A 25493-nucleotide genomic window follows, 5' to 3' on the forward strand; every position below is an offset into this window, starting at 1 on the left:
ACCAAAACATTTTCTTTAAGATTTTTATTTATGATATAACCAAAACAGATGCCTGCGTTCATAATATCTACATTCACACAATGTACAGGTTACCATATAAAATCTACAAAATGATGATGACAAACATTTAGTTTGACAGATAACAGTTGCACAGCAAACACTGATAGAACACTGTTTGTTTTGCCATATATATTAATCTGCGTTTGGCACTTGACCACATGTTGCTGTCTCCTGTGGTTTAGAAATTAAATGCCAGATGCTAAATTGTTTTAATGAAGGAGAATCTACAAGCATAAATGATTCGTTTTGAATTCAAGCTCCTTCATGAGCTGTTTCAGCATGTGGCTGAAGAAAGTTTGATCATTACAACCTCAGCTTCACAGCAAATGAAACCGCAGAGAGTCTCTGACGGCTCTCCATCTTACAAGCGGCCTCAATTATGATGTGGTTTGCATGTGAGCGAGCGTTTGTGTATTTAGAAATGGACACAAAAAGCACATGCCATCCGTTTACACAGTCCCTTGCATTTTGCCCCTGAGGTTGTGTTGAAATATTCTTACACTTTAATATTTTACCCACCAATTCTCTCCACAGTCATGCTCACCAAAACACACAGTATGCATAGACAAACACTGACTCAAAAAAGCATCACATATACCACATACACACATATTCAATCTGAAATGTACAGAACGTCCCAGTAGATGCAGAGAATACATTCAGTTTGAGGTGCAAAATGATTTGAGCTGGATATAAAAATAAAGACCTGAACCGAATACTAAGGCCAAGATTCAGTCAAATTTAAATAGTACTTGAACTAGTCACTCATGCTAACCTGTAGTATTTTTTAAAAGCTGATGGCGTGGGCGGTAGATTGACTGAATCGAGGTCTGGATCGAGTCGGAAAGTGCGCTGGAAAGCTGAAGTGAATGTGTTGGCTGGTCGTGGATGTGCATAGTAACCTGTGGTCTTCGCTGTTCATTGTCACAGTCCTACATAGATACGCTTTTACTGTACAAACGATTATTTGAAACAAAAGAAAAGATCCTTTTTTAATAATAACAACAGATTTTTTATAAAGAAAGCATTTTTTGTGGTGTGATCAGTTCTCACTTAGCCACCATAAATTATATCTACAATTTTTTTTTTGTCTAATACTTTTTCATTTTTCATTGTGTGAAGCAGCAAGAGCAATATTGTTGTCCCTATGAAAATATTTCTTTGTTTTATGATATTTTACATCTATTTGGTTATAGTCAGTTCTATGCAATGAGTATTAATGTTTACAAAATATTTTTTTGAAATTATTTTTATTTTTTGTGTCACCATCGTGGGCAGGCTCTGACATTATAATGCAATAAATGTTAAACAACCAAAAAAAAACTTCAAGTAAAAAAATGATATGTTGCCCAAGTGCCTTTTTTTTTTTTTAAATAGATGTTTGTGCTGAATATAACTGAAATACACTAGGAATGACATTTGTCATTTATTAAATTCTTTAAAATTTTCTATATTTTGGTGTTTAGAAAGTCTCACATTATCTGGTGCATTTTGCACACTTGGAAAATGTTGCTTCAACTCCCTCTTTATTAATATTTAAAGCCCTCTTCAAATGGGTTTATTTCAGTACCAAAAGTTTACAACAGGATTTGATGTCACTTGCACGTGCCTGTTGTGTTAAAACGCAACAAAAAAAGCTTTATGAGGAATTGAAAATACAGAGAGACGCATGAACACAAGCTTCTTAGTGTGTATGATCTCTGTATGTCCGGTCTGTGGGAAATAAATGGGCGCATGTTTCAATGCGTGGTGGGAAACCCACAGACACTGTAACAGGGGTTTTTGGAGTCCATGCTCTGCTGATTTTCGAAGGAGAGCGAACAGAAAGACTTGTGTAAGAGAAGTTACGACGCAGCTGATTCACTGTCCCGCACTGCTGGGGTCGCACTGCAACAGTCGCACAATGGATGGGTCGTTCTTTGCGCCCTCTACAAACTCTTCCAGTGACAGCTTACCTGAGGGAAAACACAGGGTCAGAGGTCAAAAATAATTGGGATTTAGCATTCGCAAAGGTGCATATTTCTGATCATTCATGTGATCCAAATGTTCATGTCTTTTTTCTTCAGTCAAAAAGAAATAAGAATTTTGAAGAAAACATTCCAGGATTTTTCTCTATATAGTGGACTTCAATGGGGGTTGAAGGTCCATAATAGCTGTTTCAATGAAGCCTCAAAGGGTGTTAAATGATCCCAGTCTAGGAATAAGTGTCTTACGATTGGTTATTCTCTTAAAAAATGTATAATTTCTATACTTTTTGACCCCAAATGCGTCTAGCTCTGCGATGCACGTTTTCTCGCATTACGCATTAAGAAAAAAAATCTTATTTCAAACAGAAAACGAGATTATTTTTCTTACCCCATTGGCAGATTATTTTGCTTGTTTCAAGCAAAAACACACTTAATTTTGACTTGTTTTTTTCTGAAAACAAGATCATTTTTACTCGTCTAGAAAATCCTTCTTGATTTAAGAATTTTTAGATATTTTGGCTGGAAACAAGACAAAAAATCTAAGTAAGAAAAGCATTTTTTGCAGTGCATGCGGTTAGTTCTTCGTCTGTGTACTTAGGTTCAAAAAGGTAGGACAATCTCATTTTCTCCTCCAACTTCAAAATCGTCCAACGTTGTTGTTTTTTTTTTTTAAAGGGTGTTTGACTTTCTTTGCATGTTCGCTTTGTAAACACTGGGTTGGTACTTCCGTGTACATCACATGTGACCTTTCCAATGTGATTGTGTATTGTGTGAGGTTGAGCTAGTGCAACAAAGACAAGCATTTGTGGTAAAAAAGTATATACTTTTTTTTTCTTTTTTTGAAAATGACATTTTTTTGCTAAATAAGACCCTTAATTCTCAGCTGGGATCGTGTAGAGCCCTTTGAAGCTGCATTGAAACTGCAATTTGGACTTTCAACTCATAGATCTCCATTGAAGTCCACTATATGGAAAAAAAAAATACTGGAATGTTTTCCTGAAAAACCTCATTTCTTTTCGAATGAAAAAGGAAAGACATGAACATCTTGGATGACATGGGGGTTAGTAAATTATAATTAAAGTAAATTAAAGCAGTTTATTTTTTTTAAGCTACATGTGAACTTAAACTTTAATATAATTACCCTTGTAAATACACTTTAGCATACTTTTAAAAAGAGTACTTATACACAAAATAAATATGAAAAATGAAAATATATAGTTTGAACTGAATGTAAAGCTTTTGGACACTCAACGTTTTTACAATTAAATGAAAATGCATTACAGTTTACATTTATAGTATACACAAATAGTTGTATCTCGGCCAAATATTGTCCTATGCAAACAAACCTGGAATCAGTGAAAATCTTTTTTATTCACAAGAGTATAGGAAGCTCACCATCACGATTTGTGTCCATCTGGCGGAAAATCTTGTCTGTGCGTTTCTCAGGTGTGGACTCGTCCTCTGGCATCTTCATCACTGAAGAAACCATCTTATAGATGGCCTGAGGAAGACAAAATCAAAGAACAAATCAAAATCAACTTTAGAAAAGATATTATCCTTCTCCCTGCAAAATTCTTCTCATACAGAACAAGATAATATTTCCGTTTCACAACCTAATGAGATTCCTTGTTTTTTACTGTGAGATAGCAAACTCAACTAAACATCTTGGATATTTCTGAAGTCATTACAATGCATTCTGCAATTGTTTTATTGGGGAAATGATACATGCAGTGCTGCTTTAGAATATTCTAGCTTTTGGTGGTAGAATTTTAGGTTAGAATTCACTATCTTCTGGTTTGGGGCTGCTGCTGTGATGCTGTTAAGGTCTAGGCAGACATTAAATCTTGTTAGAGAAAATTAGAGGACTCGGGGTATGATTTGGAATCGGAGCTGTCACTTCGTAACAATTTCAAAGTAACCATAGCGACGGCTTTTCCCAGAGAGTTGGGTGAATTGAAAAGGAAATTACAGCCATTTGCTCGCACTCAGCTGTCAGCTTCAGAAAGTGCACTTAGGAAGTTGACGCATTTCACCAACTGCTCCCAGCGGCGTGAAATTTACCTAAATACGAGCAAAAGTAATTGCCCGCTCTACTCAACTCTACCTAAATGAGCAAAACATCATGCACTACTGAAAATGGATAGTTTTTCTGTCTAAAAAACAAGGTAATAAAGCACAAGCCAAAAACCTGACATTTCCTGGAGGCAGTTTGATATTATTGAATTGCCATGTTATTCACTGAAATAAGCCGGAAATATAGTAGTATATTTTCTCTGTAAGTATAAAGCCAAAAGAACTGTGTTTTGTACACAATGGTGTTTCATGTTTCAAAGTTCTACTTTAACAAGCTTGTGATATAACATTAGTACTTTTAAACCAGTTTAATCTATGTTTATATTCAAAATCTACAACACACAGACTACAATCTCTGAAACGTGATCTAACCAGGCATTATGTTTTGGTTTCCGTGTAAAATTTATTTTGAACCAACCAGATTTGGCTGTGGGCAAGGCTACAGTCAAAATTGTCTTGCACTGTCAGATGGTTTGGACAAAAACACATAAATGCTAAATGCATACGCAGATTAATATTCTGCATGTTTTGGAAGCCCGCTTCCCCCACTGAATAAAAAAATTTAAAAAAAGTTATTACAACTTTTTATCTCACAATTCTGACTTTTTTCTCAGAGTTGCATGATATAAACTCACAATTGCAAGAAATAAAGTCTGAATTGCAAGACAACAACTTGCAATTCTGACATTTCTTGCAAATGCAGGTTTGTTTCTTGCAATTCTGGCTTTTTACTCCCAATTGCGAGTTTATATCTCACAATTCTGACTTTTTTTCTTAGAGTTGCATCATATAAACTCACAATTGTGAAAAATAAAGTCTGAATTGCAAGAAAAAAACCTCGCAATTCAGATTGTTCTCGCAAATGTGGGTTTGTATCTCGCAATTCTGACTGTTTCTCCCAATTGCGAGTTTAAATCTCACAATTCAGAATTTTTTTCTAAGTGTTACATGATATAAACTCACAATTGCGAGAAATAAACTTACAATTGCAAAAAAAACAAAACTTGCAATTATGACTTTTTCTTGCAAATGTCCATTTGTATGTCGCAATTCGGAGGTTTTTCTCCCCATTGCGAGTTTATATCTTACAATTCTGACTTATTTTTCAGAATTGTGAGATATGAAAAAACTGATGTGTCTCAGAAATGCAAGTTTATATCTCACAATTCTAACTTAACTAATTGCATGTTATAAAGTCAGAATTGCTAGATATAAACTCGCAATTATGAGAAAAATTTTGTTTATTTCTCACAATTCTGACTTTTTGTTCTCAGAGTTGCATGATATAAACCCACAAACATTAAGTCTGAATTGCAATTCTGGCTTTTTCTTGTAAATGCATGTTTGTATATTGCAATTCTGACTTTTTACTCCTAATTCCAAGTTTATATATCACAATTCTGACTTTTTTTCTCAATTGCGTAATATAAACTCACAATTGCGAGAAATAAAGTCAGAATTGCAAGAAAAAAACCTGCAATTCTCACTTTTTCTTGCAAGTGTGGGTTTGTATCTCGCAATTATGACTTTTTTCTCCCCATTGCAAGTTTATATTTCACAATTCTACATTTTTATCTTGCAATTCAGAATTGAGATACAAACTCGCAATTGTGAGTTATAAAGTCCAATTTTGATGTTCTCAGAAATGCAAGTTTATATCGCACAATTCTGACTTAACTCTTAATTTTGTGTTATAAAGCCAGAATTGCTAGATTATTCTCGTAATTGAGAATTGTGAATTTTTATCTTGCAATTCTGACTATCAGAATTGAGTTTATTTCTCAAAATTGCAATACATATACTCACAATTATGAGAAATTATGATTAAAAAAGTCTGCAATTCAGACTTCATTTCTCAGAAAAGCAAGTTTATATTTCACAATTCTGACTTCACAATTGCGATTTTATATCTTACAATTCTGAGAAACTGCGAGATGTAAACTCATAATTGCAAGAAAAAAAGAATTGTGAGATAAAAACGAACCTTTTGAATTTTTTATTCAGTGGCAGAAACAGGCTTCCATAGCATGCAGTCAACAGTGCAAAACTTATTTATTATTTAAAGTATTTATGTCTTGATTTCCAGAACAAACATCTAAAAACTTGAGTATCAAAATGACAAAATGTAGTTTTCTGAAATATGTTATTTCAGTGACTTAAAGCATAAAACCAAACAAATATATGCCAATGAGGTAAGAAAAATAATCTTGTTTTCCCTTCGAAATTAAGTTTATTTTTCAACCCCCTTTGGCAGATATTTGTTTTCAGCTTGTTTGCAAAAGAGAAAACAAGACTTAATATGGCAAGTCATTATGCTTCTCAAGTAAACATATCTTGATTTAAGAATGTTTATCTAGTTGTAGTCAAACAAGACAAAAATACTAGGACAAACTTATTTAATAAATTTAATTTATAGACTTTTAGGTTTGAGGTTTTCCATAAAAATAAATAAATGGCTGGCTTTATAAACTTTTCTCAGTGTAAAAGTACCTTATCATGGAGGAAACAGGATTTATAACTAGAATCGAGAATCAGACTCACACACCTGTACAATCTCCAGCATTTCGGCTTTGCTTATGTATCCGTTGCCGTCCAGATCGTACATGCTGAAGGCCCACTTCAGCTTCTGATCCAAACGGCCGCGTGACGTGACGCTCAGGGCGATTATGAACTCTCTGAAATCTATTGTTCCGTCTCCATTGGCGTCGAAGGTTCGGAAGACGTGCTCCGCAAACTTTGACGCGTCCCCATAAGGGAAGAAGTTGCCGTAGATCTTCTTGAATTCGTCCATGCTGAGCGCGCCGCTGGGGCAGTCCCGCAGGAAGCCCTTGTACCACTCCTGGATCTCATGCTCAGTGAAGTCTGTGTTGTCCAACAGCTCCTGTATCACCTCGGGACGGAGCTTGCTGTTCTGCTTTCCCATGCTGATGGTGTGGTTTCAACTAGAGGTGAAGGAGAAGAAGAGAAGAAATGTTATTTGAAGGTCTCACAGTAAGTAACTCTTAAGTAAATACACCTATTTTATCCCACCTTTAGCAAATATAAAATAGGTTTAGGTTTGAAAATGGGGTTCACACATTCACACAAAGGTTTTTTTGGTCAACAAAAGGAACCTTTTTTTCCATTTTAATAGTCTTGAGAACAATTTCCAAAGTCCATGTCTAGAAATCACACTTTTAAAATTAGGCTTGTTTTTTAAAAAGAAAAAAGGGTGTTGAGGTGGTCAAATAAAATAAGAACTATTTTTGGTTTTAGCTTATTTTAGTACTTATTTTGTCTTATTTTAAATCTTAAAAATAAAGATGCTTCACGATGCCATAGAAGAACCTTTTTGTCTAAATGGTTCCATAAAGAACCTTTAACATATGAAGAACCTTTCTGTTTCACAAAAGGTTCTTTGTGGTGAAAAAAGGTTCTTCAGATTATAAAAAGGTAAGAATGAGATGATTCTTTAAAGAACCTTGGACTGAATGGTTCTTTGTGGAACCAAAAATGGTTCTTCTATGGCATCGCTGTGAAAAACCTTTTAAAGCACCTTTATTTTTGTGTAGTGGGCTCCGGATCCCTGGTTTAGGACCACTGATATATAGGAAAGGAAATGGCATCTCTATAAATGTTTTTAAGTTGTACTATAAAGATTATTGTCATATATTATTGGCATGAAAATACTATTTCAGCCTTGAAGTTGAAAATGTCACATGTAATTCAGTGTGCCATTTCTTTGTAATTATTGCTTATTTCTTTGTAGTTATTTGTGAAATTTACTAGCAACTTCTGAGTGAAAATAGTTTTTCAGTAAACAATTTTTTGTGTACTGTCCGTCACTTTATATAAACAATTTTCTCATTTGTGTCTTTTTCCTTTTGTTTTTTTTGAAGACAAAGATTCTGCATTCTATTAACATACACTACCAGTCAAAAGTTTTTTTTTTATGTTTTTTAAAGAAAAAACACTAAGCATGCATTTATTTGATCCAAAGTACGGCAAAAACAGTACAATTTTGAAATATTTTTAATCTTTAAAATAACTGTTTTGTATTTCAATATATTTTAAAATGTAATTTATTTCTGCGATTTCAAAGCTGAATTTCTAGCATCATTAGTGACACGATTCTTCAGAAATAATTTAAAACCGCTGATTTGCTGGTCAAAAAACTTTTTTATTATTATTATGTTGAAAACAGCAGAGTAGAATTTTTTCAGGATTCTTCGATGAATAGAAAGTTCAAAAGAACAGCATTTTTCTGAAATAGAAATATTTTGTAACATTATAAATGTCTAAATCATCACTTTTGAACAATTTAAAGCATCCTTTCTAAATAAAAATATTCATTTCAATTAATTAATTAATTACTGACTCCAAGCTTTTGAATGGTATAATGCATAATGTTACAAAAGGTTTTTTTTTTTTTAGATAAATGCTGATCTTTGGATCTTTCTATTAACTGAAGAATCCTAAAATAATGTATTACTACTACTACTAATAATAAATGTTTCTTTCAGCGTATTAGAATGATTTCTGAAGGATCATGTGACACTGAAGACTGGAGTAATGATGCTGAAAATTCAACTTTGATCACAGAAATAAATTACATTTTAAAATATATTCAAATAAAAAGCAGTTATTTTAAATAGTAAAAATATTTCAAAATTGTACTGTTTTTCTGTACTTTGGATCAAATAAACAAAGGCTTGGTGAGCAGAAGCAACTTCTCTAAAGGACATTCAAATCTTACTGTTCCAAAACTTTTGACTGGTAGTGTACACAGAAGAAAGAGACTCTTAAAAACGCACTATTATCTATGCAAAGCTCACATATCTGCCACATATCTAAAATTTCTCTTCCTTTTCCCATCTGTCAACTGAACTTTCCATTGGTAGACCGCAGTGATGCTCTCACCTGCTGCAGTGTGTGTCTGTGTGTGTGTGTGCAGCTGCACTCGAATCATTTCCTGATGCAAATCTCTCATAAAACCTCACGTGCCTGCACTGCTGAACACATACGACCTTTAAAGCATATATTAGCATAATTCTACAAAATAACTGCTTTGGTTGATTCTAAGGAGAAGCTAGAAAAAAAAAAAAGTAAAACAAGTAACTTGGATTTTAACATTTAGCATGAAAAATGCATTAAATATTAATAATGAAAGTCATTTTTATACATGCATTATATTAATGTGAAGGAAACAAATGGCATATTCAATGACTCTTCTCATCCAGAGTGATGGGGGACAAAAAAATAACATCGGGGAGATTGAGAGATGCAGAAACTGAACCTCCTCTTGTAAACAGGAAGCAGTCCATCAGTTTGCCTTTCACTGCTCCTCACGTACTGCTTGTGTTCATCCAGCTCGACCCTAAATATAGTGTTTATTTATGTCTCTTATTTAACTAAATGATGTGAAAATAGTCAAATAATAGTAGAGAAAAAAAAAAAATATATATAAGAAATCTTTGTGTTTCAGCTCACATTTGTGTTATCTACGCCACATCTGTTTGTCTCTCACTTACAGTATGTGCTTGTAGGAAACTGTCAGTCATAACTGGCGAAACAGCTTTGACGCTGAAATTAATTAGGCAAACAAATGTCAGCCAACTAGTTGTGAAAATGTTAAGTCAAAAAGTTTTCCTTTCACTTTTGGAAATTTATGTAAGAAAATTTGTAAATGTAACTAAAAATAATGACATCAGCTCTCATTCATACTTTCATTCTGCAAAGAAGTATTAAATAGATCAAAAGAAACAAGAAAGAAATTAATAACATTACAAGACATTTTTATTTCAAATAAATGCTGTTCATTTTAATTCTTTATACCAACATCCAAAAAATCTGTATCAGTTTCAACATTGATAATGAACAGAAATGTTTCGTGAGCAGCAAATCAGAATATTAGAATGATTTCTGAAGGATCAAACGAATTCTATGAAGAGCACGCAAAAATGGATATGAGGCTATATCTCCACAACGGTTTGGCGTATTGAGACCAAGCTTGGTGTGTGATATAATAAGCATGACCTGAGGCAACCTGCATAGTTTTGGAGCAGCGCCACCTAGTGATCGGGTGATGGTTTGAATTCCCAAAAATCACAAAACTGGTCTCTTAGATTCAGTGAAGCATGCTGAGTCGAACCATACCCAATTTTCTCAATGTCAGCCATTTTGGGCGTCGGCCATTTTGAATTTTGTTATAAAATGCTATATTTTATGAACGCATTGGCATATCGAACGAAACTCGCTATGTGTCTTCGGCATCATACCCTGATAGTACCTAAATTTTCGTAATCAAAAGTTATAAAGAAATGAGCAAAAATGCTGATAACTTTTGAACGTATTAGCCTATTGTAATGAAATCTTCTTTGGGTCATGCTGATAACATAGATACCAATTATGCCATAGTTGGCCAAACTTCCTGTCCGCCATTTTGATTTATGTTGAAAACCTACTTTTTTCAACTCCTCCTAGACTGTTGGTCCGATTTTCACCAAATTTGACTGAAATCATCTTTAGACCATGCTGGCAAAAAGTTAGGGGTTTTGTGTCGATTTAAGAAAGGTCTCAAAATATTCTTTAGGTCATGCCAACAACTTACATACCAATTATGCCACTGTTGGCCGAACTTCCTGTCCGCCGTTTTGATTTATGTTGTAAATCTCCACGACCACTGCTCCGATTTTCACCAAAATAAAGTCAGCTCATCTTCAGACTGTGCTGACAAAAAGTAATGGATTTCGTGTTGATAGACAAAACTGCTCTTGTAGCATCACAAATAATTTGAGGCATGATGCCAGACTACGTCTAAGACTGTATCTCTGCAACGTTTCGACATGTTGACACCAAACTTTTTATGTGCCATTGTCTCCTTACGCTGACCATGCCACATTAATTTGGTAGCAGCGCCATCTATTGGTCAAAAGTGATAAGTCATTCAATCATATTACTAGTAGTTTCATATGATTTTTTCAGACATTTGGACTAAAATCATTTTAAGTTAGTCTGATGCTTGCTTCTGTAGTGCTTGGCCCCATAATTTACCATATGCATGGATTACTTCCTTGTTTTAGATAATAGGGGTGTATTGCTCGTTTTCTCTTCATAATCCATTCACAATCGAAGAAAAGTTTTGTTTGTCTAAGAGGACCAAACGTCCATGTATACTGTTTCAAGAATGACAAACTTGAGTTGAAAAAAATATGTGAGAAAATCGGCTAAATATGTCATTGCTATGATTGACAATAATAACCGGACAAAACATCTGACAAGTTGATGTCAAAAACAGAGCTGTGCATTAAATGATTCAGACTAAATTCAGAGTAACAAAGCTGCAGCAGTAAAAAGTTTGTGTTGGTTAAATATAGGCTATTTTATTAGCTTTTACAGTTCAAGATGAAGTTTAAAAGATGTAGTTTAAAATTCATATCGATTCATATTGAGTGCATTATTTAATTTGTATACCATTCATATTTAACTTTAATTTGATCATTTAATTTGTAGTAAACTATATATAAGTATTCACCCTTATAGCCTGTTTGTGTCTGAGCTTATTTATTTATTTTAATGACTTTCTGCACTTATATACTTCAGTGCGGTAAAAGTACTACAATTTATTATACTAGTAATTTTATAATAAACCGAAAAGCAAGACGTCTTGAAAAAACTAGGGAGTTGAAATGGCGGCTGCAGCCAATGATTGATCCTCTGCTGCCATCTTCTGGTTATATGGGTCATTTCATGTCATTTTCATCTTAAAAAGACGCTTTCAGTGAAAAGTCATTTTTTTCCATGTCGCCTTTATGAATGAAAAGTGAATCTTTGAAGTGAATTTTATTGCACAGCTGTAGAGTTGAAAAATAATAAAGGCTTTAAAATATTACAAGATTTAAAAAATGTGTTCATGACTATGAAGGCAAGTTACTGATTATCAAGAATACGATTAAGAGGCTAGCTAATATTAGCCTAGACACGTTATGATAGTGTTTAGCTGTCAGCATTTAAATGTACAACTATGCAGGTCTCCTGGGATTACCAGGCTTGGCATTTAAATGATATGTTGTTAAATAATATGAAACTGAATTTTCATGCCGCTATCATTATTTACGATGTTGCAATTATTATTTTTCTCAGTTTCTGATAAGAACGAGGCAGTAGAGGGGTCTCAAGAGTGTCCATCTATATATAGCACATATAAAATGAGCTTCAGCGGAAGTTCACAAGCTGGCTGATCATTATGCATTAGTTCTAAAGAATGCTCCGTGCATATGGCCAATTGCTGCATGTGCCAACTTTGTCGTAGATGTTTCTCTAAAACAAGATGCCTTGTGTTCACTATCTATATTTTTTCTGCTTAAACATGGATGCACCATTAGTCCATTCATGGTGAACATGTAGAATTGTTTTTTGAATAATTGCTAAGACCCTCTGAGGCGTAAACAAACACTGTGCTCATCCTCATCTGAACTAAAACCCTCCTGCTGACCACTGTATACCCCGCAAATCACACACTTCCTTCACCCATTCAGTCTTATCACCAAAGCACAACAGAGCAATTTGTCCGCAGCAGATTTTCGTGCCGCCCCTGTGAACGGTGAGCACGGATAAAAGCATTGTGATCAATCAGAGTTTAATTGCTTAATGGATATGCGGCATTTGTATTACGTTCCACCCGTTGTCATGGTAACAGACAGTCTAATCTCACTGGTAGTGAAGCACAAAACACAGCCGTGTATCAAAAATGTGCCATTAGTCAACAATGGGATTTTTGGATGAATCAATCAACAGGATGCTTCTTTTGTAAGAAAATAATTAAAATGCATTTTCTGAAGTCACCAAAATGCTAGGTTTCAGTTGGGTTCTGTCCAATCGCTCAGAGATGTGTCTCTTGGTCTCTTGATCATCAGTGACATCAGTTCTGATCCCTCCTCAGGACAGGCCGTGTTCCTGCAAACCTGAGCTTAGCCTGTACTTACAAAGCAGAGCCGCTGGCTGGCGGATCACTGATGTTCTTGGACTCTATTTTCAGGGTCAACAGCTCAAAGATCTCTGTCTCAAATTAACCCTAAGACTCTTAGAGGCTCCAATCGGCCCTGTGAAGACGTCACACTTACGTAATGCCAGCCAACAGACACAGGTGGACACAAGGCACTGATGTCCTGAAAACAGGTGACACCAAACACACACCAAACAATGTTTTCATCAGAAGAACTATGTTTAGGCACTATTCAGAGAAAAATACCTTGAAGACGAGACTGGCTAAAAATAACTAAAGTTGAACTGTTACCAAACAGCGTAACTAAATTAAATAGATAAAAAAAGTTTTTTGAAATAAAGCTGAGATGAAGTAATTAATATTAGATTTAGAAAAAAAAAAAAAAAAACGAAACTGTAAACAAATTAATTTCAGTTGGAGTTACTAAAATGACTAAAATGTAAAAAATGAAAACAAATTAAAATAGAAATATAAAAACCTAAAATTTAAAGAAAACTAAAAGGTAACTGAAAATATTAATAAATACTAGTGTATTTATAATACTAAAAGAAGACACGACCAAAAAGATAATTTATTTACAAACAAACAAATAAGTAAATACATGGTTAGGTTTATGTGATATTCAGTGATTTTACTGGACAAGACGCCGGATAGATTATATATTTATTAATTTTGGTAAATAAATAAATAATTGATTAGGTTTATGTGTTGTTTTACTGGACAAGACAAAAAACGGATTATTTATTTATTTATTTATTAATAAAGTAAGAGATTTTACTGGACAAGACACCTGATTGATTATTTATGTATTTATTTATTTTGGTGAATAAATAAATAAATGATTAGGTTTACATAATGTTTAGTTATTTAGTTATTTTACTGGACAAGACAAAAAAAAAACCTTGATCATTTGTTTTTAGTTGTTTTTATTTATAAATTGGGTTTATGTGGTATTTAGTATTTTTTACTGGACAAGACACCTGATTAATTATTTATCTATTTATTTTGGTGAATGAATGAATGAATGAATGAATGAATAAATAATAAAATAAAATTAATTAACATAAATAAATAATTGATTAGGTTTATGTGATGTTTAGTTGACACCTGATTTATTATTTAAGTATTTATTTATTTTGGTGAATAGTTATTTTACTGGACAAGACAAAAAAAACTGATAATTAATTAATTCATTAAATTATAAATAAAGAAATGATTAGATTTATGTGGTATTTAGCTATTTTTACTGGACAAGACACTTGATTAATTATTTATGTTTATTTTAGTAAATGTATAAATAAATAAATAAATACAATTTAATCAAGTTCCCTGAATAAATGCATAAATAAAAAGGTTTACGTGATGTTTAGTTATTTTACTTGACAAGACAATAACCTTATTATTTATTGACATGAATATATATCGATTAGGTTTATGTGATGTTTAGTTGACACCTTTATAGTTATATAAGTATTTCTTTATTTTGGTGAATAAGCAAACAAACAAATAAATAAATTATTGATTAGGTTTACATAATGTTTAGTCATTGTACTGGACAAGACAAAAAAACTGAAAATTTAATTTATTTATTTATAAATAAAGAAATGATTAGGTTTATGTGGTATTTACCTTATTATTTATCTGTTTATTTTGGTGAATGACTATATAAATAAAATAAAATAAAATAATAAATTTGGTCCCTGAATAAATGAATAAATAAAAACGTTTACATGATTGTAAGCAATTTTACTGGACAAGCAAAAAAACAAAAACAAATAAACAAATCCTGAATTATGTATTTATTTAAGACAAGACCAAAAAAACTGATTATGTATTTGGTCAAAGGTAAATAAATAAATACATGCTTAGGGTTAAGTGATGTTTAGCTATTTTACTGGACAAAACAAAAAAAAAACCTGATTATTTATTCATTCATTCGGTCTGTGCATAGATACATACCTAATTAAATAAAATGATTAATGAGGAACAAACAAACAGAGAAAATGGATCAAATGTTGCAAGCTGACATCAAACTCAATCAGTCTCCCAGATGAGCATCAGCGCTCAGCTATTTTTATTCTCATCTTTGATGCATCAGCAGACAAAACAAAGATCATCCAGCTTGACTTTTTACCAAAACTAATGACACGTGACCTGTGCTGACAGACTTACAGAAGCATGAGCCCTCCAAACGAAAGAAATGGACATTCTCACACAAGCGGCCGTGCAAACGATGAAACAAGGCACAGGAAGGTGCCTGTCATGTGATACAATGGTTTATATCTGCCCTTCATTTCCTCTACCCTTCGAAACCACAGAGGCCAAATAAAACCACAAGCTCCGAAACTAAAGTATGACTGTGGAAAATGTCAGCGCTGCGCTCATCATTGTGAGGGGGCTACGAAATTAAAAGCTCACCAAAGGCTCTCATAGTTTCCTCGTTCTTTCCCAAGCTCACCAAAATAATCACACAGTGCTGTGTTAACATCATTTGTGTAAATGAGTTGTCATGGGCAAATCTAGTCAATGCGGAAACTTCAACACTCATCTACCGCTTGCATTTACACTGCTGCGTTCAATAAGTGTACGCTAAAATTACTGAAGGGGAAAAATCAAGCAAGCTTTAGCAGACTGTAGGCTGAAAATGAATCAGGATTAATGATTCATGTTGTTTAGTTATGAATTTCATGTATAACTTTTAATTGTATGACAACCCTTGCAAGACTGATGGTTTCTGTGGCTCATGGCTGGCAAATGTTCACCTCAATCTGCACTTGACATCTGTGCTACTGTATGCTATACAACCAATTCATGACACATTAATATCAGTTAATGTCTCTTTTATAAACATTTAGTCTACTTTCAACTGTTTCTACATGTTGGGATATACGATTTCTAGTGCTGGGCGACGATTAATCGCATTCAAAATAAAAGTGTACATAATATATGTGACCCTGGACCACAAAACCAGTCATAAGGGTCAATTTCTTGAAATTAAGATTTATAAATCATCTGAAAGCTGAATAAATACACTTTCCATTGATGTATGGTTTGATAGGACATTTGGCTGAGATACAACTATTTCTAAATCGAAATATTGAGAAAATCGCCTTTAAAGTTATCCAAATTAAGTTCTTAGTAATGCAATTTGATATATTTACGGTAGGAAATTCACAAAAATATCTTAAGTGAACAAAACCAGTCTTAAGTAGCACAGGTATATTTGTAGCAATAGCCAAAAATACATTGTATGGGTCAAAATTATATATATATATCATTTTTTTTTGCCTAAAATCAATAGGATATTAAGTAAAGGTGATGTTCCATGAAGATATTTAGTAAATTTCTGACCGTAAATATATCAAAACTTAATTTTTGATTAGTAATATGCATTTCTAAGAACTTAATTTGGACAACTTCAAAAATGATTTTCTCACTATTTGGATTTTTTCATTATATTGACCCTTATGATTAGTTTTGTGGTCCTGGGTCACATATTTACTCATTTAATATCACAACATTATTTATGCAACTGTAACAACTCTATAGTGCCTCATTATTTTAATTAAATGTATTGAATAATACAGGTGCAATCATATTTCAGCAAATTTGTGGGCAAAAAAAAAAGGCCCATTGTATATTATCAAACCAAGCATCTTTCTGGTGGTCAACAAGTCAAATTTGTGTGAACAACATGAACATGTTGTGAAATCTGTGTGGGAAAATTCCTATTGAAATGTCCGAACAACAGTAAATGCGACCACACTACAAGAATTTTACACATTCAAATTCATTGTATAAGGTTGGAGAACAAAACTGAGTTTTTATAAAGGTAACAAATGCCCAAGTTTAAGAATTTCAATCACATTTAGCAAGATCTGCTCACAAGTAATACAACCAGTTAATACTAAAGTTGAGATATTAAATCTAAAATTAATCACACTTTAGTTTTCGGACAAATTCTCACTATCAATTATGACTTTTGCATTAATATGTGACCCAGGACCACAAAACCAGTCATAAGGATACATTTTCTGAAATTGAGATTTATACATCATATGAAAGCTGAATAAATAAGCTTTGATCCATTGATGTATGGTTTGTTATGATAGGACAATATTTGGTCGAGATACAACTATTTGAAAATCTGGAATCTGATGGTGCACAAAAAAATCTAAATATTGAGAAATTCTAATCAAAAATTAAGTTTTGATATATTTATGGGAGGAAATTTACTAAATATCTTCATGCATCATGATCTTTACTTAATACCCTAATGAAGTTTGACTTGGCTATTGCTACAAATATCTTTCTTTTGACTTCATCAAGTCGGTTTTCGTTGCGCATTTAAAAGCGAAGCACACACTTTGTTTAGACGATCAGCTCATGATCAGGTGTTTTCCGAGTCTCAGGACAACTCAGTTAACAGTGAATGAATGCGGTGAACTTGTTTATTGCATGTGCTGTGAGATATGCTTCATTTTCGTAGCAGATGATTACAGCATTTCACTAGATGTTTTTAAGCCTGTTTTCATTGAAGATGGAGTTTTCTGTTAAAATAAAACTCTACTGCCGTTTCTGTCAAAATAAAAGCCTATAAGTGCAGTATGAATTGCTGACAATGGGTAACGTTACTGCAGTCTAAATTCAAAATATCTCTTTTTAAGTGTAGAAATTAGAAAAGAAGTATTGTAATTTCCCTACGGTAGTGTAAATAAAAAATAAAATACCTATAAAATATTTAAATTTATTTTACAGTGCTATTGTTTTACAATGCACTGTAAAAAAAACAATTTGTTGAATCAATTTAAAATAATTTGTTACCTGGCTGCCTTATAATTTTAAGTTCAGTCAACTCAAAAAAGTTTAGTCAACATAAATTGTTAAGTGGTACTAAGTGACAACTTAGATATTTAAATTGATTCAACTTAAAATTTTAATGCAGCAGGGTAACAAATAATTTTAAGTTCACTCAGCAAATTTTTTTTTGTTTTGTTTTTTTACAGTGTATATGGGTATTACTGTCATAGGAATAACAATAATATACAATTGCTGTTATTATGATATTTTAATTAGTTTGGTTTCCTAAAACACCAGTGTGAATCTAATTTAGACTGAGACTGTATACCTTTAAAGTTCAGGTAAAGTTCAAGTCACTTTCAAACCAAGCGTTTTTTTGGTGGTCAACATGTCAAATTCGTGTGAACAACATTAACATGTTGTGAAATCTGTGTGGTAAAATTCCTATTGAAACGTCCGAATTTTGTCCCCTCTAAAGTTCACCGAACAACAGTAAATGTGACCACACTACAAGAATTTCACACATTTAAATTCATTGTATAAGGTTGGAGAACAAAACTGAGTTTTTATAAAGGTAACAAATGCCCAAGTTTAAGAATTTCAATCACATTTAGCAAGATCTGCTCACAAGTAATACAACCAGTTAATACTAAAGTTGAGATATTAAATCTAAAATTAATCACACTTTAGTTTGTGGACCAATTCTCACTATTAATTATGACTTTTGCATTAATATGTGGCCCAGGAACACAAAACCAGTCATAAGGATAAATTTTCTGAAATTAAGATTTAGAAATAAGCTTTTCATTTATGTATGGTCTGTTATGATAGGACATTATTTGGTCGAGATACAACTATTTGAAAATCTGGAATCTGAGGGTGCAAAAAAAAAAAAAAAAAATATTGGGAAAATATTTTAAATTTGTCCAAATGTTCTTAGCAATATATATTACTAATCAATATATTTATGGTACAATATATACAAAATATCTTCATGGAACATGACCTTTACATAATACCCTAATGATTTTGTCATAACAGAAAAAATAATCATTTTGACTTATGCAATGTATTTTTGGCTATTTATACAAATATACCCGTGCTACTTAAAGGAACACTCCACTTTTTTTGGAAATAGGCTCATTCTCCAACTCCCCCCGAGTTAATAAGTTGATTTTTACCGTTTTGAAATCCATTCAGCCGTTCTCCTGTTCTGGCGATATCACTTTTAGCATAGCTTAGCATAGATCATTGAATCCTATTAGACCAATAGCATCACGTTCAAAAATGACCAACGAGTTTCCATATTTGTTGTATTTAAAACATGACTCTTCTGTAGTTATATCGTGTACTAAGACCGGTGGAAATGCAAAGCTGCGAGTTTCTAGGCTGATAAGATTAGGAGCTACACTTCCATTCCGGCGTAATAGTCAAGGAAGTTTGCTGCCGTAATATGGACGCAGCAGGCGGAGTATTATCAGAAATGAGTTCCCAGCTAGTTCAGCATTTGCACATGTGCTGCGTGGTATTACTGCTCCTGCTTCGGCCTTATTACGGCAGCAAACTTCCTTGACTATTACGCCGGAATGGGAGTGTAGTTCCTAATCTTATCAGCCTAGAAAATTGAAGCTTTGCATTTCCACCGGTCTTAGTCCACGATATAACTACAGAAGAGTCAAGTTTTAAATAGGACAAATATCGAAACTCGTTGGTCATTTTTGAACGTGATGCTATTGGTCTAATAGGATTCAATGATCTATGCTAAGCTATGCTAAAAGTGATATCGCCAGAACAGGAGAACGGCTGAATGGATTTCAAAACGGTAAAAATCAACTTATTAACTCGGGGGGAGTTGGAGAATGAGCCTATTTCCAAAAAAAGTGGAGTGTTCCTTTAAGACTGGCTGTGTTGTTCAAGGTCACATATGTGCTTTATACATACTAATAAACACTCAATATGCTAGTAATATGCATGCTAACAAGCAACTACTTAATATTGACAACTGGTCTCTATACTAAAGTGTTACCCTCAAATCGTTTTCTAGAGTTGCACACTAACTGCACAGAACACACAGTGCATCAAACACTTTCTCTTAACTTCACATTGTCTAATTTCTTTTAGTTAACTAGCTAACAAATCTGCTTTCCCTCACAATCTCTCTCTCTGTCTGTGTCTTTGTACCTGCAGGATTAACTCAAGGTTCTGCAGGGCTAATCTGAAACAGTGGAGTATAAATATAGACTCATATCTGTTATGTAAGGGACACTAAATATCTTATACCAGGTCTCGCTGATAAAGAATACAGCAGGTATATGCAACCTATATGCAACCTCAAGATGAAATAATATATGCACTCTTAAAGCGGAAACAATTTTAAAATATGCCTGAATTCTGCATGCATGTAGAAAGTTATATAAGGATTTACGGGCCTTGGCTAAAATGGTGATCTTCACTCTTGGTGTGACCTCTGCTAAGTCCTTTACCTTCACAAATTGGTTTCAAAACACTGTCAAACGAAAGTGTGGAACATGTGGGATTAACATTTGAGCAAGTCTAAGCACTCAAAAGCTAATGGAAAACGGCCTCATAAATGTTTCGCTTGTATGAGAAAAATTCAGTGAATGTACTTGAAAGCAGTTATAAATATCACACACTCTCAGCTGACATTTTTTTTTTCAGCAGTATCGAGGTTGTTACGGGTCCATATTTCCTGTCTGAAGAAACAGCGACTCTATATTAATACCCAGACTTTTGACGTAAAGCATTTTTGTCTAGTTCAAATGTAAACCTTCGGCCATCAATCTAAAAACCACTAACTGCCTGTAAACTATCCTTGCTTGACCTTGACACAATCCTCCATCCGTCTGCGAGAACGGCACCGAGTGCCATCGCAAGCCCCGCTCGACAATTCCTGCACATGCTCTTAGTGTAAATATTTGCAAAGCCCCTATTTTTGGAACATTTCTTCTCAGCATTTACAGTTCGAAATCACGGTCAGTTAGAGCTATAGTGACGGGGAGGCTTCACATGATGGACGCAAACAGGAAATGCCTTTACATTACAGCCTCAATGCACACAGCCTCACAACACTCTTCAAAGTAAACACGTTTCACGACGCCATAGAAGAACCTCTTTTGTCTAAATGTTTCCATAAAGAATCTTTAACATCTGAAGAACCTTTCTGTTTCACAAAAGGTTCTTTGTGGCGAAAGAAGGTTCTTCAGATTATAAAAAGGTAAGAAAGACATGGTTCCTTAAACAACCTTTGACTGAATGGTTCTTTGTGGAACCAAAAATGGTTCTTTGTTTTTAAGAGTGAAGATTCAATCCAAACAAGGCCATCATGATCCACTGAGATTCAAAAGCTCTTGGAGACGTCAAGTGAAAAGCTCTCAGGATCTAATGAAGCATTTTACCACCTTATACCACCTTTATACTGGAGCATCGGATGAAATACATTGCAAAGGTTAATCTCTGCAACCAGTCTACATGATAGACTTAGACATCTAATATATAAATGATATGTTCTTGGATTTTTTTTTTTCTGATATCACTAGAATATTGCACTTCCCTCAGCCAATCAGATTTGAGGACCAGGAACTGTTGTAGGCCTATGTGTATATACATCCATAGGCTATATAAAATCTTTTTATATCTTAAAGTTGACAAAAAACAAATCCAAGAGAGTATTATTATATGTGACCCTGGACCAAAAAAAAAAAAAAAGTCTTAAGTAGCATGGTTTATTTATAGCAATAGCCAAAAATGCAGTGTATGGGTCAAATTTATACATTTTTCTTTTATGCCAAAAATCATTAGGATATTAAGTAAAGATCATGTGTCATGAATATATTTAGTAAATTTCCTACCGTTAATAATTTTAAAAACTTAATTTTTGATTAGTAATATGCATTGCTAAGAACTTAATTTAGACAACTTTAACGGTGATTTTCTCAATATTTTTTTTTTTGCACCCTCAGGTTCCAGATGTTCAAATAGTTGTATCTAAACTAAATATTGTCCTATTCTTACAAACCGAACATCAATGGAAAGATTATTTATTCAGCTTTATAAATCTAGATAGAGAGATTGACAGATGATAGATAGATAGATAGATAGATAGATAGATAGATAGATAGATAGATAGATAGATAGATAGATAGATAGCATTTTCACTGACTCTTTTCGCTGTTCACCTCACTATTTAGTCTTTACAATCCAAATATTAAATGTCACTCAATGTTAATGTGTTAAACGTATTTTTGTTTTAAATAATGTTCAAACACAGTAGTATATCGCACTATTACACTTAACAGTTTACACTATTAATAAAAATAAACGTTTATTGGCATCTAATTCCTCCATTTCATCCCATTCTTTCCAGGTTGTTTATAGTGAAAAAGATTCTTTAGATGAATAAAATGTTCTTCGAACTAAGAAAACCGGTTCATTCTATTCACTGAAACGTTCTTTTCCCGAAATCGTTCTTTAATAGAACTGCCACGAAAACCAATTCGATAAAGCACGTCAACTGCCTACAGACTATTTATAGTGATTTCTGTAGCGTTTTTCATTACAGAGTGTCTCAAATTCAGTCTTAAGTAACAGTAGCAAGAAAAACATTCTCCTTCGGACCCACCTCGATGTAAATGATGCGCTTCAGTTTCACCTGTTGGACCTTGTGATGTCGCCAGCTTTCTTTCCTCCTTTCTTCCCTCTCTCTATCAGCTCTGTATGTCGGCAGCTCTTCACAGGAAACTCTCTGAACAGACACTCCCCTCTCCCTTTCTACATTTCCTTCTCTATCTCTCTTTATTTCTCTCTCCCCCTCTCTGGGGCTTTACTAAACTCTCCCACAAAGCCGAGCGTCTCTGTTTCCACATCCCCACAGACCGACCGTCACATATTTCCAAGCGCCCACTTGTCTTGCGTCTTGTCAGAAACCCTCGCGGAGCAGTAGATATGTGTGCTTTCTGTACAGCCGTTCAGATCTAAAACACGAACGTCACTGTGTAACCTAAATGCATGCCGCAACAATGCAAAAGGGGGTGAAAAAAGCGTCTCAACAACTTCCTGCAACCTGAGATGTTTTAAGTGTTCTGAGAGCACGTTTGCCACTTAACCTGAGTTCCCAGTGACACTTCAACTGACTTTATCTGATTCCTCTTCTACTTTTCACTGTACTAGTTACTCAGTTATGAGAATTAAGTCATTTAGGGCTTATTTCCTCTTTCACACAAATCCATGTACTTAGAAACAATAGAATTGTTATAACTGCACTATGACTTCACGTATGACATTTTTAGGCATTGATGGGCTATTTGTAAGTACATGTGACCTTAAGTAGCACGGGTATATTTGTAGCAATAGGCAAAAATACAGTGAATGGGTCAAAATGATAATTTTTCATTAGGATATTAAGTAACTAACATGTTCCATGAAGATATTTTGTGAATTTCCTACTGTAAATATATAAAAACTTAATCTTTGATTAGTAATATGCATTGCTAAGATATAATTTAGACAACTTTAAAGGCAATTTTCTCAGTATTTAGATTTTTTACACCCTCAGATTGCAGATTTTCAAATAGTTGTATCTCAGCCAAATATTGTCCTATCCTAACAAACCATACATCAATGGAAAGCTTATTTATTCAGATGATTTATAATTGGTTTTGTGGCCCAGGGTCACATATTGATGTGAACTCAAGCAAAAAGCTTAAGGCTGATTCAAAACTGAAGAATTTGGCAACCAGTTAGCCTTTTTTTTTGTCGACTACACTGTAAAAAAATATTTTTTTTTCAAAGTTGTAAATAAAATTAAGATTATTAGAGTATGTTTTACAAAAAAAAGGCTTGAAAACTGCATGAAAATTCAATGCCGCTTGTCATTTTTAAAAAATAATTGTAAAATTTACTATCAATTTCTTCTCAAAAAATTGCTTCTGCACCATTTAATTTTCAGTGTATGTGTGTATAAGTGTAGAAGCTATCTCTAAACAAACTGTAGTGTATACTACTGTCTGCATGGCACTTTAAAGTGCATGTAAAATAGCTTAGATCTCAGATCTGGTCTTGTTTAGGTGATCAGATGTTCCTCTTGTGAAATCAGGTAGCGTTTCTCCTCTAAGCCTTATGTTCCAGGATTTATCCAAAGCCAAATGGTCTGAAATCCACACAGGTCAGTTGCCTTCAGGCACTCCAAGTTGGATGAATTAAACCAAACTGAGATGTCCTCATCCTAACAGTTCAGATTGTTGCATCCTGTTCACGTTCGAGCAACAGCTTGCATTCTTTCATCTAAACTTCACAGGATGCCGAAAAACTCTCTCTTTTCAATTCCTCTGACAGTGCAACAGTGCATGGCCAGCATATACAAGCATTGAGGTTTCACCTGCAAGAAAAACAGTGAAACATGCACCAAAAAAGACAGAACTCACCTCAGGTGGTTGTTCTGGTGCTGTGCCGTGAGAGTTTAGATGGCCATAACCTGGGGAGCTCAGAAGGGAAGAGGCGTTGTGTGGCCTCAGCTTTGATATGCAGCCACAGGTATCAGGAACGAGCTTTGATGCAACCAGCAGCTTCAACGACAAAACTCCACAAGACTCTCCCGCAGCTTAGTTCAGAGCACCAAACTGCCTCCCAGAGTGACGTCAAAGCTGCTTGTCATGTGACTTGGCTGAAAAGCCTATGAGAGCCAGCGTTGCCCTGGCAACAAGAACTCAGCTTTGACTCTTGCTGTCACTCCTTGATTACTTCTTAAAAAGTCAGACAGTACAATTATATTTAAAACTTTATTATAGAATTAAAAGTAAAACACATATGCTTTTTTCTACAAAAAGTTAAATGTATACATAAAAAAAAATAGAGAGATGTCTTATGCAGAAATGCATGCACTTGTTGCATTTATGCTTGATGTGTGTTTGGTTTTCAAGACAAAAAGCAATTTTTGTTTTGCAAGGACTTTTGTCATGATCACATTGTGATCCACAGGACTAGAGGAGAGTGTTAGCGTTAAGAGCAGACGTTCCTCACATTGGAGGCCATGCTTTACTTAAGCAGATTAAAGGGAAGTCAAAGCCTCGTCTCATTAGCCTTAATGTACAGACACTTTTTAAGGCTACATGCTGAGTCAGTCATCTGTTTGCACGGGCATTTGAATCACACCCCGAATGCTTTATAACAAAACACGGGTGCACATGCAAAACACAAGCGATAGCATCATATACAGACATCCGCAGTGTGATTTGCATTCGCAATCTGTGAAATATAATATGTCATAATACTTGCATAACCAGCGCAAGTGCATTTTCATGTGCATGATCATGTCCTGGTGCTGATGTATGGATTGTATTGCTCTGCGGTTGCTGTGTCATAGATCAGGAGACTTGATAATTGATTTGTGTTGTCTCATTTAAGTATCATTTAAGCATTGATTTATGTCAGATGTTTGCAGTGATAAAGATGAGAAATACTTGAGTTCATATTGAAATTATTGTAAGTCTGAGCACAGATTGAGAAATTGTTGATATTTATGTTGAAACTCAAGGAGAAAAGACAGGAAAAGAAGCAGAAGGCTTATTGTAAGCAAGTCTCTATTTGATTTAGAT

The 25493-nt window shown here is 34.0% G+C and overlaps 1 protein-coding gene across 2 annotated transcripts; it reads right to left on the minus strand.

Annotated features, from left to right (window-relative positions):
• Positions 1 to 9: 9 nt before the first annotated feature.
• Positions 10 to 24476, minus strand: LOC141301794 (neurocalcin-delta B). Of its 2 annotated transcripts, none has more exons than XM_073831988.1 (4): positions 24324 to 24476; positions 6646 to 7042; positions 3423 to 3528; positions 10 to 2015 (listed from the first exon to the last, which is right to left on the minus strand). In XM_073831988.1, the coding sequence occupies exons 2-4, from the start codon at positions 7021 to 7023 to the stop codon at positions 1921 to 1923; spliced, it is 579 nt and encodes a 192-aa protein (XP_073688089.1). In that variant the 5' UTR covers positions 7024 to 7042; positions 24324 to 24476; the 3' UTR covers positions 10 to 1920. The 2 variants fall into 2 exon arrangements, with proteins under 2 accessions (XP_073688089.1, XP_073688090.1); XM_073831989.1 differs by lacking the exon at positions 24324 to 24476 and adding an exon at positions 22523 to 22776.
• Positions 24477 to 25493: the final 1017 nt, after the last annotated feature.

Source organism: Garra rufa, chromosome 25, assembly GCF_049309525.1.
Source record: "Garra rufa chromosome 25, GarRuf1.0, whole genome shotgun sequence".
Taxonomy (NCBI): Eukaryota; Metazoa; Chordata; class Actinopteri; order Cypriniformes; family Cyprinidae; genus Garra; species Garra rufa.